Source organism: Osmerus mordax, chromosome 19 (genome assembly GCF_038355195.1).
Source record: "Osmerus mordax isolate fOsmMor3 chromosome 19, fOsmMor3.pri, whole genome shotgun sequence".
NCBI lineage: Eukaryota > Metazoa > Chordata > Actinopteri > Osmeriformes > Osmeridae > Osmerus > Osmerus mordax.
This window is the reverse complement of record NC_090068.1, coordinates 7,300,015-7,320,014: the sequence shown is the minus strand read 5'-3', so window position 1 is coordinate 7,320,014 and position 20,000 is coordinate 7,300,015. Positions and strand designations below refer to the sequence as shown.

Sequence of the window (20,000 nt, the reverse complement as noted above, 5' to 3'; positions counted from 1 at the left end):
ACTTAATCTTCTAGAAAGTAGTTTCATATTCCCTTAACAATCAACACAAGCCAGTCTCCCCTCCAATCATATTCCTCGAGTGCTGTTGTCCTTTATTACCTGGCAGAGTTCATACAGCCGGTCAGTGTTTGTGTGTGTGTGCGCGACATGTGTCATGTACATAACTCTGTCCCTCTCTCCTCGCTTGCTCCTCCTCCTCTCGATGGTTCCCTTTTCCCTGTGTCCTGAGGATGACATCGAACCGTCGTGTTCTGCACACAGTGTTGTCTCCTTAGCCCCTAACCAGTCTTCCCCCTTCACTCCCAGTGAGACCCTGAGCTCACCAGTGGGACTCCGTCTGCCGTCGTCTCAGTCCTCAGTGGGAGCCTAGGCTGCTCCACTTCAGCAGACATGAAGCCCAGTCCTCCTCCACTGCCCACCAGCTGTTGCTTCTTACTTGACCTCAGTAAAGTTTCATCGGCAACAAAGTTGCATGCGCGAAAAAAATAGCTTTTTAAACTTGAAGTTTTTTTAAATCACTTGTCGGTCTCGGTGCCCCCCCCCTCTCTCTCTCTGTCTGTCTCTCTCTGTCTCTCTCTCTCTCTCCTGTCTCTCCTCCCCCCCTCAGAGTAGTTGGCAGGGGCCCCGAGGAGGGCAGGGTTGGCAGTGCCCGCTGCTCTAACTGGCACAGCGCTGGTCCGGACAGGAACCTGACCCACATGGGTCCCTGGTAACCAAGGGAGGGAGCTACTGCAGCAGTCCTACAGTCGCCACAGCGACCTTGAGCCGTCCTCTTCCGCGACTTTATCGTTTTTCTATATTCAGCTGCCCCCCCCCCCCCCCCCTCTCTTTCTTTCTCACGATCACTATCTTTCTGTATCTATCTCTCTCTGTCTCTCTCTCTGTGTCTCTCTCTCTTTGTCTGCTGGGCTCTCTGCAACGAGGGGGGGTCAGAGAGGGGGGGGGGGGGTCAGAGGGGGAGAGTTGAGCCCCCAGATCTGGGTGAAGCTGCTGTAACGAGGCCACGGTGCTGGAGATCATAGAGAGACCTGATCTATGATGCTAGTAAGGGCACATACATACACTCTCTCTGTCTCTGTCTCTCTCTCTCTCTCTCTCTCAGGGCAGGATGGAGAGAATACAGGCAGCATTATTAATGAAGGGAGGGAGGGAGCGAGGGAGGGAAGGAGCATGAAACAGAATAAGGGATGTTCTATTAGAGCCTCTCTGGTTAGATAGACTGTACAGAACTGGTTGTCTTTGTGGTGTGTGTGTGTGTAATCCTGTCAGTAGGCCTGTACAAGATCCCTGTAGAGTTTTGCTCTCTGCTCTCTCTCTCTCTCAGTTCAGTCAGAGGCGAGGGGGGTGTGCCCATGTGAAGTTGGAGAGGAGTGTGTTTAGTGAAGATGTGAGAGGATGGCTTTCTCTCACATCAGTGTGATGGAGATGAAGAACCAGCGATCTGAAGCCGCTCACTACCAAAGCTGCTGATCTGTCTGCTCTCTCTCTCTCTCTCTCTCTCTCTCTCTCTCTCTCTCTCTCTCTCTCTCTCTCTCTCTCTCTCTCTCTCTTCCTCTCTCTCTCTCTCTCTCTCTCTCTCTCTCTCTGTCTCTCTTTCTCTCTGTCTCTCTTTCTCTCTCTCTCGTGCTCTTTCTCTTTCCACCCCACTCTTTGGTGTCTCTTTCTATCCCTCTTTCCATCTATCTTCATCTCTTTTTCTCTCTCCCTCTCTCTATTGTGGTTCTCTCTTGTCAGATATCAGCCTCGCAGGTGCTCTCCCTCGCTAGCAGCAAAGCCTCCTGGGAAATCAGCGTGTGACAGATCTGGTTTGTAACCGAGTTACAGGGGGGGAGGGGAGGGAGGGAGGGAGGGAGGGGAGGGAGAGAGGGGAGGGAGAGAGGGAGAGAGATTTAGTCTGGGAGACCAGGAGAGACTCAAGGGAGAGACACCAGACACTTGATTGACAGATTAGTGCTAAGAAGTTTACCGGAGCTGCTTCTGCACTGAGGAAGGCAGGAGACGACATCACCATCATCACCATCATCACCATGAGACGGCCAGCAGTGCCAGCCAGGGTGCCGACAAAATGTCTCTGTGAAAAGCCTGGCACTGTTGGGAACGGGTCCTAGAAGGATTTCTACGAGAGGAACATCATACTCAGAGCTAGCACGCTTCACTAGGCACCACAGGGCCCAGACTGCACCGCATGCTAACCAGCCTGCTCAGAGTGTGTGTGTGTGTGTGTGTGTGCGTGCGGAGTGACGTAAGCACCTTGTTACTGAGCAGAATCTATCGTGTTGGAGCTGAAGTGAAGTTTGCTGTGTGTGTGTGTGTGTGACACTTAACACAGTGTATACACTGCAGACGGGTTTACAAGCTGCAGTACAGCAACACTACACTCTCCCAGGGGTTTGAGCGCTATTAGAGGCAATCTATCTAACCACCATGTGTCCCATAATGCTCACAAGGTTAAAGTCATAAATGGATGTGAATGGGAATGTTCCTATAGGTGACCTTGTATAGCAATACAGTCCATTTATTTATGTGTGTGTGTGCGTGTGTGTGTGTGTGTGTGTGTGTGTGCGTGTAGGGAGCATACACTTGACTGTGTGGGGATGATAGAATTGTCTGGCGCCCTACCCTGGAAAAACCTGGGCTCAGCCATGCATGTAATAGGCTTTTTCACAAGTCATGTTGTCCTATCTGTGATTGTGTGTGTGTGTGTGTGTGTGTGTGACTTACAAACCTAGATGTCCCTCTCACTCTCCTCCTCTCCTCACAGCTCTTCTCTACAAGCCGATTGACCGTGTGACCAGAAGCACACTGGTTCTACATGTGAGTATATCGCAGTCCCTAACACACGCGCGCACGGTCCCAGGACCTGCCTTGACACAGTGAGTCGTGTGTGTTTTTGTGTCTGGGAAAGTCGTGATCTTGTCTGGAGGCCAGTGAGCAGATTGTGGTTGGGAAGATCTCCTGGCAGGAGATAAAGAGAATCGATAGTGCAGGATCGATCCACCTCAGGGACGAGGAGTCAATGTGCTCAGCGTGCGGTCAGCTGTGTCCCGGCCCGGCCAGCACAGCCACACTCACCACCACGACTGCAGAGGTCATCAGAACACAGCGGGATCCGCTTTGCGCCCGCCAAAGTCCAACCACGTTTCTTGACTTTCCGCTGTTCATCCCCGAGCCTTTTTGTCCATTATTGACAATGTCACGGTTGACCTTCTAGAATGTTCCTGGAGGGCCGTCCTAGAAACGTAGCGTCTTTTCTAACGCGGAAAGATTGCATCGACCGGAACAGTGCTGAAAGAGTTTGCGACAGGGGCTTCTCATAAAGTATGGCTTGTGGTTGCCCCCCAGTGTGTGTAATGACTCGGTGGTGTGTGTGTGTGCTGTAGGACTTGCTGAAACACACCCCTAAGGACCACCCAGACTTCCCTCTGCTGCAGGACGCGCTGCGCATCTCTCAGAACTTCCTGTCGTCCATCAACGAGGAGATAGACCCTCGCAGGACCGCCGTCACCACGCCCAAGGGAGAGGTGAGTGTGTGTGTGACTGACTGTGTGCGAGCGTAAGATATGTGTGTTTGTGTTCTGTTTCCTCTGAATCGACTCCTCTAGTCACTACAGGCCGACTGTTTGGAGTGCACAGTACGCTCGTTGTGGCTTCGGCCTTGAGGGAAGTGTGTAAGCCAGTTTGGGAAGTCGAGCGGGGGTCAAAGCAAAGCTCCAGCGGCTCCTCTCTTCCGACGCCCACATCCTCAATCCCTCCATCAACAGCCGCTTCCTCCCCCCCTATCTCTCTCTCTCTCTCTCTCTCTCTCTCTCTCTCTCTCTCTCCCTCTCCCCTATCTCTCTCACTCTCCTCTCTTTCGATCTCTACCCACTCTCTCCGCCTCCCAGCGTGCAGTGCGGGGCTGTTTGATGTCGCCCTCTCCCGAACACTGTCTGTATTGTGTTGTTCAGCCTGGACTGTGTTTCTGCCTGTCAGGTGTTTCTCTCCTCTGAGCAGGCCTCTTTGTGTGCTGCTTTCATGGCCACTCCTGCTGAGTTTCTCCTCCACCTGTCCCTCGCGTACGGATATACGGCACCCTTCTGCAGTGTGGGGACATATGTAGCCGCTGTGAATTGGTTGAAGTCGCTCCTCGGGTGTAAATACGGTCCACCCGCGCCAGCGGAAGGCTTCACGTTGGCGTAGCTGGTTCGCGGTCGCCCTTGCGATTCAGACGGCCCCCGAGTTCGAGTACCAGCGTGTGGGAAAGATCGGGAGGAAGCGAAGTGGCTAGCGGGGCGACTACACCTGTTACATAAGCTCACTCTGTCATACACAGAGAGCAGAGTTCTAAGGAACTAGCTTCTTCCTCCTCTCCAAAGCCTTGACTAATCCTTCCTGTCTCCTAAACGTGTGTGTGTGTGCGTGCACGCTAGTTTGTGTGGTGTGCGGGTTTGGGACCAGTAGCCCGCGAGCCAACCAGGAAGCTGGTGTTTAGAAGCAGGTCTGCCCCGCGCGGCTGGGCCTGCCCCCAGGAAGTGACCTCGCGGCTTGTGTTCCCCCGCAGGCTCGTCAGCTGGTGAAGGACGGCTTCCTGGTGGAGGTGTCCGAGGGCTCCCGCAAGCTGCGCCATCTCTTCCTCTTCACAGACCTGCTGCTGTGTGCCAAGATGAAGAAGACCAGCGCCGGGTAGGCACACACACACACACACACACACACACACGGGTGGACACGCACACAAGGCGGGTGGAGCAGCCCCCACTCCCCCGCTCCACCACACACACATCATTTGGTGGCGCCCAGTACCCACTGTCAATCAGAGACAGATTGGACGGGAGGGCTGGGGGTGGGGGGGGGGTTGGGAAGGGGAGAGAAACAGCCAGCCAGAACGAATCCTCCTATCTGTTTTCCCATACTGCATCATCGCAGCGTGCCGTCCGCTCACTGACTCACCGACAGCGCCTCACTCAAAAGAACCTCTCTCTCTCTCTCTCTCTTATTTTGTGCCAGAAAAGCTATTGCACGCTTTGATGTCTCAGCAATGGAAGGGATGGTAATTGAAGCCGAGAATGTCATCTCTTATTCTGCCTTTGGTGTCGTAGAGACGTGTGCAGTAGATGAGCATGACGAGAGGGTCTGGTATGATGAATTTAACACCAGCATGGTTTTGCGTCTAGATTCATGTTCTAGCATACGGCGAGCTCGATATTTCATTGGGAGTCTCAATCTGTTGTTTTGGCTTGAGGCAAATTGAAAGACAGAGTGTGTGTGTGTGTGTGCGTGTTGCTCGCGTGGCACTAGATGAAGTGTTTCATTTACAGGATTGCCTCCCGTGGCCCTATGTCACTCGCCTGTCGGCACGGTACCGTTGCTAGCCAGATTGCCTCTAATTGTGATTGACGGTTGCTGGCGGCCCGTGACGGACCAAGCCGCCCCCCCCCCCCGCCCGCCCGCATGACCGACAGAGAGTGTGCCACGGACAGGGTTTCCACAGATACCAGTCTCCAAACGGTTCTATTATGGGATGGCGTCTAAAGCCCAGGATTAGGCCAGCGACACTGACGATGCCAATTAAAACAAGCTGTCCTGTTAATACCCAATCAGGAGTGTTATCTCAATTAAGGCGTCCAATCCCAGCCAATCCCTTGTCTATCTGTTCTCTATCATCCTGGATTACTCCCGTGTGTGTGAGTGGGTATGCGTGTGATGTCCCCAGAATTGCAGATTGCGCCACCTTTTCCCGTCTAGTCTTCCTGGGGGAGACTGATTAGGGGAGATCAAGACTGTGAAATGGGCTTTGGGGGGGTGGGGGGGGGGGTGAGAGTTGAGGGTGAAGGGTATTGGATATGGTTCGAATTATTTCTGAACAGGTCCAGTCTGAGCCCTTATCGTGGGTGTGGGTGTGTGTGTCATGGGGCTATGAATGCCAGATCAGCTATAAATCCCTGCTAAGGGATAGGACTGTGTATGTATACACAGCACTACACAAGCCAGTGGGATTTGGGTTCCCCATAGACCCATCCAAGACAAAGGCCTCACTTAAGAGAGGGAGGGAACACACACCTCGGGGAAGGTGGAAGAGGGGCCTTATTAAAAACACGGAGGAAGATGGAGTGTGTGTGTAGGCGATGAAAGGGAAGAGGGGGTCTTCGAAAACAAAGGATCTCCCCCTCCCCCTTCTCTTTGTTGTCAAATATCTACAGCTTCACTAGAGACATTACCTCACACAGCGAGCGGCAGCCCTCGTTGATGGGTAGAGACAGAACAGACCGCTTAGTATTCTCAACGCCTCACTCTCTGGTCTGGAGTTTCAAAAACCGGGCCCGCTAATGAACGTCCTGAAGAATCAAGTCAGAAGGAGCCTCACACTTCGGCCTCCAGGGGCGCCGCCGTCCGCCTCGTTAGCGGGCTGGCTCGCTCATGACGGGCAGGGAGAGGCGTGCTGAGCAGGGATGGAGGACGTCTCACTGGGCCATGTCTGGTAGCCCTGACGCACAATTGCTCGTGCCTCTTTGCTCTCTCTCTCTGCTCTCTCTCTCTCTCTCTCTTTGTCTCGTGTCTCTCTCTCATGAGGCAGTAACGTAACTCTGCCTCTGTGCTCCCCCCCCCCCCCCCCCCCCCCTGCAGGAGGCAGCAGCAGTATGAGTGTAAGTGGTACATCCCCCTGGCTGACCTGACCTTCCAGACCCTGGACGACTCCGACTCCTGCCCCCACATCCAGGTGCTGCCCGAGCACGAGATCGAGGACATGAAGATCAAGATCTCCGTCATCAAGAGCGAGATCCAGAAGGAGAAGGTAAACAAGGCGCCTGGGGGTCAGGGAGTCAGACCAGGGTCAGGAGTCAGACCGGGGTCAGGGGTGGGTCAGGGCTGGGGTCAGTCCAGGTGGATGTTTGTCTCATCGTCTGAGAGGGTCTGACCTGCCAGGAACATAGACGCTTACTTCCTTTCATCAATGTTGTTATTGGAAATATTCATCTCGAAGTTTCCCCTTGACCAGTGAACACAGTACACACACACACACGTACACACAGACACATGCAGACACATCCTCCACCCAAAACCCGTTGGCTAAACTCATCCAGGTTTCCAACAAGCTCTCTTGTGTACATTATATACACAATCAGCAACGCGCTCAGAGGAAGCATTCGCCCTCGTTCCAGTAAGACCAAGCCAGTGGGAGAGAGAGATAGGGATCTCATTGTGCTGGCCGCGTAAACACCCGTCCTGAGAGGATGGTGACCGGGCCTCCCTCTCCGTTTCCAGGTTCCTCTTCTGCAGCACAATAGCTCCCCCCCCCCTCCTTGTTATGGAGTCTTTGGAGAGCCCCAGGAATAGTTCACCTTAAAACACGACATGTTTAGAGTGCGTGCATGTACACACACGCATGTGTGGGCATGCTTACTGTGTGTGTGTGGATGTGTATATATGTGTATATATGTACAGTACCAAATGTGTCCAAACTTTTGACTGGTACTGTATGTATGTGAGTGTGCATGTTTACAGTATGTGTGTGTGTGTGTGAGAATGCATTAATGTGTATCTTTACAGTATGTGTGTGTGTGTGTGTGTGTGCAGTAGACAGTCAGAGTCAGATGAGGGCAGGGGGACCTTGAGGAAGAGGTCTTGATGGGTCTGATTGAGGCCACGCCCTGACTGTATTTCCTGGGAAGGGTGGGAGTGCGTTCTCTGCTAATTGTCCTGGCGTAAACAATTCCGAATAACCCGTTTTACACACACAACAACAGCAAAACACCCTGTAGTTAATGATCATAGTAAGGAGTTTATTCGTTGCGTGTTCCTCTGGCCTACTTCCTCGTGCATGTATGTCTGACTGTGTGTGCGTGTGTGTGTGTGTGTGTAGAAGGCCCTGAAGGGCCAGAGTCGTGGGGTGGAGCGCCTCAGGAAGAAGATGAACGAGCAGGAGTCCTGGCTGCTGCTCCACTCCCCCACCATCCCCTTCCGCATCCACAACAAACACGGCAAGGTAGGCCCCCGCCCTCCACCTCGCCTGCAGTGGCACACCGCCACCACTGGAGGGAGCTGTCGGCTTTGGAAACGCCGTGCTCCTATCGGATTTTCCCTTTCCCCCATTGGCCCACTTCTGAGTCTGTGTGTGTGTGTGTGTCCGTCCAGAGCTGCCTGTTCCTCCTGTCATCAGACTACGAGAGGTCGGAGTGGAGAGAGAGCATTCAGAAACTACAGAAGAAAGGTATGATGGGAAGTGGCTGTACTGTAGATTGGACCAGCTGCACAATGAGTCTCTCTTTAGGGATCCACACAACTGGATGTGTTGATATCCCGCTGACTTGTGTGTGTGTGTGTTCCTCAGATCTGCTGGCCTGTGTGCTGAGCTCAGTAGAGCTGCAGGTTCTCACCAGTTCCTGCTTCAAACTCCGAACAGTCCACAACATCCCTGTCACCAGCAACAAAGATGGTTAGTTACAGTCACACACACACACAAACACACACAATCACTCAGACATGCATACACACACCCATAAAACACTCACATTGTGTGTACAGACACAACCCCCCACAGCTGCCCACAAACACACACACACACACACACACACAAATGTGCACACTGACACAAACCACACTCATGCACATTTTCTCTCCCTCTCATACCCTCACAAGCCCTGTTCCCTTCCCTTCTGTTTGGAGTTAAAACCCACAATGTACCTCCAGCCCTTCTCAGCCAACAGAGGGACCTGGGCCCAGAGAGAATCTAGGCTACAATGTGTTTCTCATCTGGCGCTAACCTGTGCCATGCCGGGCCAGACCCGGGCTAGAGTGGTCAGAGACCTGCAGACCGTACACACACACTCATATTAGAGACACATTCGCACAAACACAGCCACGCTACAAAACCCTTTGGATGAAAGCTTCTGCTTAATTAATACTTAATACTCAATATACAACACCCACACATCAATACTGTACTAGATATACTGCATGCATACACATTTCTCATGGGGATTCACGATGCTGAATGTTTAATAACAACATGTGTTATCTATCAAAAGGCCCCTGTTGGGATGCATGCTATTTCATGGGTAATCTAAGGTAGTCTATATGTAAATCACCTACACTATTTGCAAGTCCATATCTAAATGTCTCCCTGCATCATAGTACATTCATGATTAGAGACCAGCGTGAGTCGGTGGCGTGTCGCTCCCCCTACAGGCAGCCTGCAGTACAGCACCCGGCCGAATCCCTGATTGCTTACAGTTTGAGACAGACCCTGGCTCTCTCTTTACAAACACATCAAACACCAAGGCTTTTTCCACTAGACAGGGGGTCTGAAATGTCATTACTGTCAAACAGTTTTCCTTGCCAGTCATTTAGCAGCTCAGTATGGGAAAACTAAGCTGGGACCGTGTCCTCTGTGCAATCGTTTCCCCCTATACACACGCATACACCCACATACACACATGCATACGTACACACATACATGCACACGCACACACACAGCACCCCATGCTACGACATGGTAAGGTAAAATAAAGAGCAGCTGGATGTGGAATGTGATTCCCGGGTTCCCATGGCGATTACTAGACTGACGGGGACCGAGCAGGGATAACATGCACACATGCACAAACTCACCCACATACACAAACATGCACAAACACACACACACACACACATATACGGTTACACATTTAGCTTACTTCCCTGGCTTCTGGAGAGATTATTGGATGCACTTAATAACACAGACGGAGATTAGCATGTGTTCATGTTTTGAATGCAGACAATGAAGCATCCTTTTTTTGGTGTGTGCGTGAGGGGGGGGGATTGTCTAGACCTGTTCCTGTCACCCCCCCTGTTTCCTCTCTCCTGGTGGCATGCAGACTTCTGTCCATACAACCCCCCCCCACACACACACACACACACACGCACACACACACAGACATTGTTGCTCCAGGCCTCCTGGCTGGCCTCTCATCTCAGTAGCTGGCCTGGCCAGCTGTTGACCCAGTGGGGCTTGCAGGGATCTCCAAACAGACCTGCTCCAGTTTCAGCCTCCCCCAGCTCAGTTTATTTACCAGGAAACACCCAGGCCTTGCGGGCCTACATCTTAATCCTGCAAGGGGCCAGGCAAACCTGAGAGCAGAGACGTGTGTATGTGTGTTTGGGCATGCATGTGTGTGCACGTGCACATGTGTGCACATCTGCATGTGTGTGTGTGTGTGTGTGTGTGTGTGAGAGAGAGTCAGGGCCCACCCAGGAGTGGACTGTGTGTGTAGGTGCTAATCGTGCCAGGGTGTCGAGCAGACTCAGGCAGTATGAGGGGGTCCTCTCATCTGCGGTCCCAGATAAACTCTCTCACACACACACACACACACACACACACACACACACACACACACACACACACACGCACACACACACACACATGCACACACAGAAAGATAATGCAGAGCTCAAACAATCACATTCTAATGGAGGGACACAGCCTGTGTCTGTGTGTACTTCAGAGAGACCTCCACAGGCCGGTCACCCCTCCTGCCTAGTCTCTAAACTGGGGAGGAGAGGAGGAAAGATAGGGGGGAGGGAGGGGGAGGGACAGGGGGAGGGAGGGGGAGGGAGGGCAGAAGTCCTTCTATGGGATTCCTGGAAGGTGAGCTCATTCTGTAAGAGATGAATGAGGTAACTAGTGAAGTGTGTGTTCCAGTGCATGTGTGTGTGCGTGTGTTAAATCCTCCGCTCTGTGATATCTAGAACCACCTGATAGTCTTCATCTTCGCTCCACTTCCTGCACCCACATGAGGCCTCACTTAGTCTGGCGACCAGACACACACTACACACACACACTACACAGGACACACACACACGCACACACACACCGCCCTCCGCCCAGGGTGCAGTGACCTGACGGTGCTGTGTTGTGTTCCAGAGGAGGAGACTCCAGGCCTGTACGGGTTCCTGCATGTGATCGTCCACTCTGCCACCGGCTTCAACGACTCAGCCAGTAAGTCCACGTCCCTGTTCTACTGCATCCGTTTCTGCTGCAGCGCTCACAACCTGCGTGTGTGTGTGTGTGTGTTTGTGTTCAAGTGTTACAACCTCACTGCTACAGCATCATTCAGAACATGTGTGTGTGTGTGTGTGTGTGTGTGGTCTACCTCAAGTCAATCTTGAAAGTGCATCTTGTGATGGCCGGTGGTGGCAGGCTGTCCACCGGCGAGGGGGGGGGGGGGGGGGGGGCGGTGGGGTGGGGTGGGGTGGGGTGGGGTGGGGGGGGTTGAGGTTTTTCTCTGTCCCAGCAGACACCCCTGGAAAGCCATTCACAAGGCCTCAGGTCCCCCACACAGAGCTTTTTAGACAGATGATACTGTATTGACCCAGAGAAAGAGAGGGAGAGCGAGAGGGAGGGACGGAGGGAGAGAGGGAGGGAGGGAGGGCTTCGCCACAGGCCAGTCCCAGTGGAGCATCCCTGAGCCACAGTCACATTCCTGCGGTCGCTTTCATGTGAGGGGGCCATCAGGAACACAGATACACAGACCACACGTGGGGGGGGGGGGGGGGGGAGAGGGGATAGGAAGTGGGGAGAGGATGAGGGGATGGGAGAGGATGAGGAAAGGATTAGATTGAGAGGACAATCACACAGACAGACAAACTCATATGGATCGCTGCACACATTTAGTCCTCAGCCACAGGTGGGTAAAATGGGCTCCTCCATTACCACACACACACACACTGTCTTGCACATGTGAGTGTGTATGGCCAGCAGCCCTGCGTGGCTGTATTATTAGCAGATACTACGTCAGAGTAGAGGAGAGTGGTTCAGACATGTCACCGCACCAAACACCAGACGCCCCGCAACGTCTGCACAGCACGCACCCCTTCGAATACCACCGAAATGGGAAGGGAGGGGAGGGGAGGGGGGGGGGGGGGTCGTCTTCACCCCAGCCTGAGTAACCATGACAGTCTACTGTGCATGAAAGATGCACAGATTGATTTTGGTGTGTAATGGATTGAAAGTCAGTTTCTTTTGAAAGCCTTTTTCTTTTTTTGGATCCCCGAGTCCAAGCCCAGCGAGCAGAATTGCAGAGATGGAAAGTGGTTCAGATGGTCTCCTAACAGGGGTGGGGGATGAGCGCTGTGGGTGAACTGGGTCCTGATCGTACCACTCCGATCAAAGCTCCTTGCGAGACTGCATATGAGAGCCTACATTTGAGTGTGCGTGCGTGTGTGTGTGGATCCTTGGCTTCATCTGATTGTTTTCTGTTCCCAGTCTCTGCGTAGCATCAGTTTTACATTTTTCATAGCTCTGATTTCTCCTGGAGGGCATGTTTGATCTAGTCATCTGTCACCCATCTGCCTTTTTTTACACAAGTGTGTGTGATCTCCGACTTACCGTGGGATTGTGTGTGTGTGTTTGTATAATGTAATAATAAATGCATAGCTGTGGGAAAGTGGATTATCTGTCTTTTCCTGTTGCTATTAAACACTGCACACTGCTAACTCATTTTTAATAGGAGGCAGAGTTTTAAAATGTGTGTGTGTGGAGGTGGGTGGGTGGGTGGGTGGGGGGGGTTCAAATCGCCTGATTAGCTAGCTCTGTAATAGCACAGTACGTGCAAACATGTCTTATTAAAACCGTGTTCTCCTGAACACACAAAGCTTCCTCCAATAGGATGCAGCTTTGGCTTTCAGCTCAGGGCAACATCTTAACTGGGTCACCAGAAAAGAAGCTTCAACCCCCCCCCCCCCCCCCCCCACCCCCCACCCCCCCATCCATCAACCCCCCACACCCCCAAAAAAAACACACACACACGAAAAAAACTAGGAGCTGAAATTAGGATAAACATGACCTAGAATCGAATGTTTAATATGGTCTTCTTCAGAGCGGTATGATATGTTGTGTTGATTCAGACCGTGGGCGGGTGGCACTGCGTTTCTCATGGTTCTTCTGTTCTCTCTCGATATAATCACATCCAGCCAGCGCTGCAGTGCTGCAGTGCATGCCCTGCTCGTGGAGCCTCCTTTTACTTCTTTTTGTATTCCCCCCTCTGCTTTATATTAGCGTTATCACTCCGGATCTGAAACCCCCCCCCCAAAAAAAAGAAAAAAACAACAACAAAAAAAAGAATTTGATTAGCCAATTTCATGATGAATTTCCCCCTCAGAAATCCACTTCCTCCAGGATCCTCCCAGTAATATGATGCAGATAAAAGCCTCCCGACTCATGTTGTCACAATGAGGAGCTTTGTTCAGAAAGGACACGCTTGGTTGTTCAATTGCAGGCAGGCGGGTAGACAGACAGTCAGACAGTCAGACAGACAGTCAGACAGACAGACAGGTAGGCAGACAGACAGACAGACAGACAGACAGACACAGACAGAGAGAGAGACAGACAGTGAGACAGAGTAGCCTGTCGGTTGGCCCATGCTGCTCTCTCAGTCCCAGAAGCACTGAGGAGTGGAGTTGTCAGGGTGACATAGCTGCCCGCTTTTTTCACCTCGCGTTAAACACACTGCCGCAAGCCCAGATTAGCCCCTGGAGCTGGGAAAAACAGGTCACATGCACACACGCACACACATCCAGGTCATCTGTGCACAGACCGGACGACACCCATTAACCCCAGCATGGGGGGGGGGGTGTAGGAGACCCCACACTGACCGCCTGGCCTGACCCCCTTATACGAGCGCAAGAAAGAGGCCGGCCAATGAAACGAAAGCCCTCAGGGTCCATTCAACCAATCACCTCCAGTAGCCATCTTCTTCCCTCCATGGCCCAGTTCTAAGGCTGGCTCGGCTTCTAGGACAGGCTAAATAAGAAGGCTAAAAACGCCCTCCCCTGCCCCCACCCCCCGGCCCTGTTTTGATTTCAGGTCCAAGCACACAAACCCAGTTCAGATGGAGAGGAAATAAGCTTCCAGATAAATCTAGCGCCGGCCCCCGGAGTTCTGTAGGAACTGGGTCTCACCGTGGTGTCAGGTTCACAGCTCCTGTAGCTCTCCCTGTTCCTACTGTAGGCGCAGGGGTGTAAATCACACGCCGTAGAGGGCCGCTCCAAAGAAATCTGGCTCCAGTAGCTACCTCTGTAGCCATAAAAGAGTGACGTACAACCCCTATTACTCTGCTTAGCTTCTCCGAGGGGCTTCGTACAGAACAGTGTACAGTTGCAGAGCTCCCACGCTGACCCCGGGGAGGACATAGGCCAGGGGGGCGTTTGGCGCGGAGTCCTGGGCCGCCAGGCTAGCGAGGCGGTCGTCCCGCGACGGAGCCTCCATGTCTCCCGGCTCGGAGGACGTGGAGAGGCGTTAATCAGGCGTGACTTTTGTTTTGAGAACTCCCCCCCCAACGCACATACAGCATACAGTAAGACCCCCCCAGAACACAAGCCAACATACACGATGACCGCCTGTCGTCCTCCTCTGTGACCCCCCCCCCCCCCCCCCCCCCCGCACACACATCTTCACCTCCGGGTGTCACGAACCCGGCCTGACCCCCAGACAGGCGCAGGTCAGGCGTTTGTTTAGGTGCAGCCCAGTCACGGTGTCTGCGCCTCTGCAGTGTAAACAAGCTCCCGGCCTGCAGGCGTGGCCCGTGTGCAGGGGGTGGTGGGGGGGTGCTGGGGGCCCTGGGGGGCCGGGAGGTCAGGGAAGGGAGTCATCCATCAAGCTGTCAGATGAAGGAGGGGGGGGGGGGTAACATGGTCTGCAGGGAGCTGCATTCCATCAGTATGTAAATTGCCACATTAACGTAACCGAGGTCCACCCTGTTTCCATAATTTGACCGGAGAGTCGTGCTGACGTGTGTGTGCGCGTGTGTGTGCGTGACACGCACGTCGCACTGAGTTTAACCTAACCTCATTTCGTACGTCCTTTTCCATCGATCACCGCTCAACTGTGTTGTTTTCCTCCTCCGTGTTCCTCGTATCAGATCTATACTGCACGCTGGAGGTGGACTCCTATGGATACTTCGTCAGCAAGGCCAAAACCCGCGTCTTCAGAGACACCACCGAGCCCCAGTGGAACGAGGTGAGACACCAACCCCCCCCCCCCCCCCCCCCCCCCTCTCTCTCTCTCTCTCTCTCTCTCTCTCTCCATACTGGACAATGTAACAATAATAACACATGAATTATAGGACACATAATAGGACATTATCAAGCGAGGCTTCCCCTGCTCTGTTTGAAACCCCTCCCTCTCCCGCCCCCTGCGTCCGTCAGGAGTTTGAGATCGAGCTGGAGGGCTCGCAGTGCCTGCGCATCCTGTGCTACGAGCAGTGCTACGACAAGACCAAGCTCAACAAGGACGACAACGAGATCGTGGACAAGATCATGGGCAAGGGCCAGGTGCAGGTGAGGAGAGGAGGCCGACCTCGGCACGGCACGACACCACAACGCTTTTAGATGGGACCCTCACAGAACCCGTCAAATTGTGGGCCTACCACAGCCTGAGCCTCCCCCTGTGTTCCAGTAGAACGACAACCGCGCGATTCTCGCTTTGTGGTGTCTGTGTGTCGTTGTGGGTTGGGTTTGTTGAGGTGGGCTTCTTTGACGCCTGTCGGCGGAACTGCCTGGGAGAGTTAAAGTCATTTTCAGGGGCTTTCCCCTTCATCATCCCTGGTGGAAAAAGGACCTATAAAAACTCCCCCTGAGAATGTTCCAGACCAAAAGGGTCGGGGTAGCTCTGGAGACTTTGCGGTGGGTCTTTAAAGTAAGCTCCCTATTCCACGCCTCTTCAAAAAGATCTTATTCGCCAAGCAAGCTGATAAGCTGTCTCTGTATTTGGAAGTTCTCCCAAGAACCCTTTATGAGATTCCATCAGGTCAAGCAGAGCTTGACCCCTGTCTTCAGCAGACGCGATCCTGATGTCTCTCCCGTGGCCTGTCCCCGCGACCAGATCACACCCTCCAACTGCCAGACTCAGCTCTCTGAATCTGGGTCAGTGTCGAGGATAGCGACGGGAGCAGCTATCGACTCCATTACCCGTTTTGTGTTTTTGTTCGTACGGCGTCGTTCCTCTCGACGGTGGTATATCTGTGTCATAGCCAGAGGTGGGCTCGCAGCAAGCGTTCCCTGTGTCTCTGCTTCCTCCACCTCCCGCTCCCGTTTCCCTGTACGCCCACTCGCGTACCGAGTCAAACGCTCCCGTTTCCGGGTACAGACACGACAATGGGTGCGGAGTTGCTTAGGGGGTCGCTACAGTCTTTCAAACTTGACTGGAGAGAGTCTGAAAGTGGGGCAACTCAGGGGAGGGAAACAAACTCAAACCTAGAACAGCGAGAGCGTGTCTCGTCTTCTGAACATGCCCGTCTTTTTCAGAGGTTCTTTAAGAAGACCTTTTGTGTCACCTTCAACACGTTCCGGTACTTTCCGGAAACAAATAGGAAGCGGTGTTGAGATGCATGCGTTACGTTTGTCACCACGTCTGTTTCCTGTGTGTAACTGAACTGTTCCTGCCTTCTCGTTCATCTGAAGCTCCGGGTGTTTAGTCAGTGTGTTCGTGACTGTTAACACTTTCTCTTCTCCTCACAACCAGGAAATAAACCCTCACAGCCACCAGACCGCAACTGGCTGGCCAGTTAAGAATGATAGTTTGCTTGGCAATGGTTGCCCTGGTTTCAGAGAAGCCAGTTAAGAAAGAGCAGGCTTTACTGGCCCCTTGTGCACCAGTGAAGACCTCGTCATGTGACTCAGGACTTGTCTTGCGTCGTTGCGGCCAAGGAATGTTCCGGATCCCTGACTCGCTATGCAGTCTGAGATGTGTCAGAGGCTCGTGTCCTGGTGACATCATCAGCAAGGCCTCCAGCCCCCCCCCCCCTTTCCTCAGACTTTACAACGCTCAACTCCCGTCAACTTCTGTTAAGATTTCCCAGATTTCCGTACATATCCTATATGTTTACAGAGCGATTAGTCTGGAGATGAACTTCCATCAGAGGGTCAATTAAAACAGGCGCTGCTCTCCAGGCACCTGTTCCAGAGCTCTGAGGGGTTTTCCTCTGGCACCTTTATCAGCTTAGGCACTGCTAACGGGTTAATTGGGTTTATACTGCTGCACAGCTGCAGAGCACTGAGCGGGTGGGCTTGTTAGCACCCAGAGAGACAGTGGAGAGGAGTGGAGCTCTGGAGTGTGTGTGTGTGTGTGTGTGGGAAGCGGGCGTGGGCGCGGAGATGAGGACCTCTTCATACGGCAACACGCCAGGGCACGGCCGAGATGTGCCCACTCACGTTGGCACTAATGACAGCCTAGAGGACGACCCAGCCAGCCTGCGCTCACTCTGGGAGTGCCTGGAACTAGTTTGAGTTATTTTTCTTCTTCCTTTTTCTTTCCCCAGTCAGCATTTGCCACGTCTCAGAATAGGACTGGATTCACTGCCTGTTCATCTCTGGTTTAGATTTAGGAGGGGGATTGGAAGGGAGGGGGTGGGGGGGGGGGGGGGGGGGGAGGAGGGGGAGGGGGGAGGCAGGGGGGGGGAGCAGAATAAGTAAACGAAGAGGATGGCATGTTATGTCCCTCCTTTGAGTCAATGGAAATAGATTGGATGTTACCAGGAAAAAGGAGAGATAAGGAGAGAGAGGCCGAGAAAAGAGAGATACCCTCCCAGAAAGCCAGAGAGACCCGGAGAGACCTGGAGAGAAAGCGGGGAGGGAGAGGAGCAGAAGCAGTGAGAAGCAGTGAGTCATCACCACGGAGACGGAGAGATTGCCCGACGGAGTGGAAATAGAACCTTGGAGGGGAGCCCCTCCCGGCGTGACATCACCCCATACGGCTGCTTTCAGCGAGGGGCTGGGGCCGAAAGCGCAGGTGGAAGTTCTCCGCAGGAAGTCTGTGACAGACTGCAGCAGGTAGAGCAAACTCAGACCCAGCAAAGAGAGCGAAGCTTGGATGAAATCTTCCGAGTTCAGTGTTTCGCTAGCGTTTTGTAGATGTGAATCCCACTATATACTGGTGTTAGGGTCCATAGCCCTCATCCTTCAGTGTGTCAGAGGGGAAGGTCTAAGGTCCCCATGGTAAAATGATATCAAGTATGAAGTCTCTCCCCGTTTGAGTGCATATCCTGGGGGGTCAGCTTTTCTGTTGGAGCTCTCCTGTTTTCTTAACTCGCCAAGCTGCTCTGGAGAAGCCAAACTGTTTTGCTTTCTTCTCTGGAGACCCTGTGATTTATTTAACCAGAACCCAGAATACTAAAAGGCCTTAAATGGGCATATCGTGTCAAGAACGTTCTGCTTCATTGTTCATTACTGTTCGTACGTTCCCCTCTATGATGAGAAAGTTGATGTTTGCAGTGTCCTCAAGAAGTCATCAAGAGGAAACATTGGATTTAGTTTGTTGTGGAAAGATGATGAGGGGATTTTTTTTCCTTTACCCTTCTTTTTGGGGTTTTAAATGAAAACGTTTGATGTGGAATTCAAGACATTTACCCAGCCGTAGGAGAAGAATCCTTCCACAATCTGCATGAAGATCGGAAACCTGTGATGTCCACTCACACACTCACACACACCCACACACACACTGAAAGAAATGCCGAGAGTCCTGCAGCGCTCTTCTGACCTTTGACCTGACTGAGGCTCGTCTCCACAGGGAAACACACGCCAGTCATTAACTCCCCGACCGGCCCGCCTCTCAGATCCCCAGGAGATAACCTTTGACCTCCAAGGTCATGGCGCTAATCCTCCATAAAAACGGCTACAAGGCAGGGGTCATTTTCACCCTGCCCCCCCAAAAAAGATTTTATTTTTTTCTCTTTTTACAACACCAGGGCGTGACCTGATCAATATCTGTCCCTTGCTGTTGACGATCAGTTAACGACACAAAGATGTTTCTCAGATCTGCTGGTTTGGGATCGCACGGCCACGCTTGCCAAGGACACGGTGTCCCGGAGCAGCTTTGTAGAAGAGCTCGGAGCGACTGGGCTGGCCGCTCCTCCGCATTCTTTCTTCCCATGCATTATGCATGTGAGAGACGGGCCTTGTGTGACCTCAGCGACCATGCCGGTCCAGACTGTTTGTCATCTGAGGGGAGGAGGAGGAGGAGGGGGGGGGGGGGGCAGGTTACGCAACACTTTGGGCATGACAGCCCAGCACTTTTGTATCGAGGAACGCACGCAAGTGTGGCAGCAAAGTGCCAGCTATGCTTTTATCTCCCTCCCTCCACCTCCCACGCCCGCCCTCCCCCCCCCCCTACACCATCACCCCTTCCCTTTTATGACTCTCTCTCCCTCCTCCTCTCTCTCCAGTTTTTATCTGAGGAGAGTGGTGCTGTCTTTCATCCCCCCCCCCCCCTCCCCAAGCACACACACACACACACTCCTGCACATCCAGGCTCTACCCAGGCCGAACTGCCCACCCCGGAGCCAGGCTTCCCCCCCACCCAGTCCAGGTAGCCTGCCGTCCACGTGGTCAACGGCCTCCGCGCAACCTCCACAAACACCCCCCCCCCCCCCCCCCCTCCGACAAGGGACACCACCTCAACCTTTTGACCTCCACCACCACCCAACACACATACACACGCACACACATTTCCTTCCCTCCTCTCCTCTACCTCCCTCAGTGCCTCCCCGGGGGTTCCTGTTTTATTCGTTTGTATTTCAGGGCGAGCGCATGTCACCCCCCCCCCCCATCCAGGTCTGTTATCCTGCTTCAATAAGCGGTAACCTGATACATCTGAACGGCTTCCCCAGAGATAATGGGAGCCAGAGTCGAGGCGTTGAAAGAGGGCTGGTGGTGGTGGTGGGTGGGTGTGGGGGGGGGGGGGGGGGAGTGGAGACAAAGCTCTTTGTTCCTGCAGAGCTCATCCCCAGAACCAGCGCAAGGTCCAAACCCAGAGTGCTCCACACAGCATTACTGAGCATTGCCTCTATGCAGGGTCTGTACAAGGGGGGGTTGTAAAACTAGCAAGAGACCCCCCCCCCCCCCCCCCACCCAACAACCCCCCCCCCCCAATTACAAGTGCCTCTCAGTCAGACTGAGCATAAAACACGTCTCGTAAGTAAACAGCCCGGCCACATTTGGAAGGTTTATTGTCTAAAGTGGTTGTGCTCTCCTGAGTGTTCTGATGTGTGTCTGTGGGA

At 53.2% G+C, this 20,000-nt stretch overlaps 1 protein-coding gene across 3 annotated transcripts in view; it reads left to right on the top strand.

Annotated features, from left to right (window-relative positions):
- Positions 1-20,000, top strand: part of abr (ABR activator of RhoGEF and GTPase) — an 87,815-nt gene that overhangs the window by 41,055 nt on the left and 26,760 nt on the right. For all 3 annotated transcript variants that reach the window (XM_067256798.1, XM_067256799.1, XM_067256800.1), the window contains 10 exons: positions 2,762-2,814; positions 3,381-3,521; positions 4,541-4,662; positions 6,601-6,769; positions 7,838-7,960; positions 8,110-8,185; positions 8,306-8,410; positions 10,874-10,948; positions 14,868-14,965; positions 15,154-15,285. In XM_067256798.1, the coding sequence (XP_067112899.1) occupies positions 2,762-2,814; positions 3,381-3,521; positions 4,541-4,662; positions 6,601-6,769; positions 7,838-7,960; positions 8,110-8,185; positions 8,306-8,410; positions 10,874-10,948; positions 14,868-14,965; positions 15,154-15,285 (1,094 nt within the window). The remainder of the gene's footprint in view (positions 1-2,761; positions 2,815-3,380; positions 3,522-4,540; positions 4,663-6,600; positions 6,770-7,837; positions 7,961-8,109; positions 8,186-8,305; positions 8,411-10,873; positions 10,949-14,867; positions 14,966-15,153; positions 15,286-20,000) is intronic.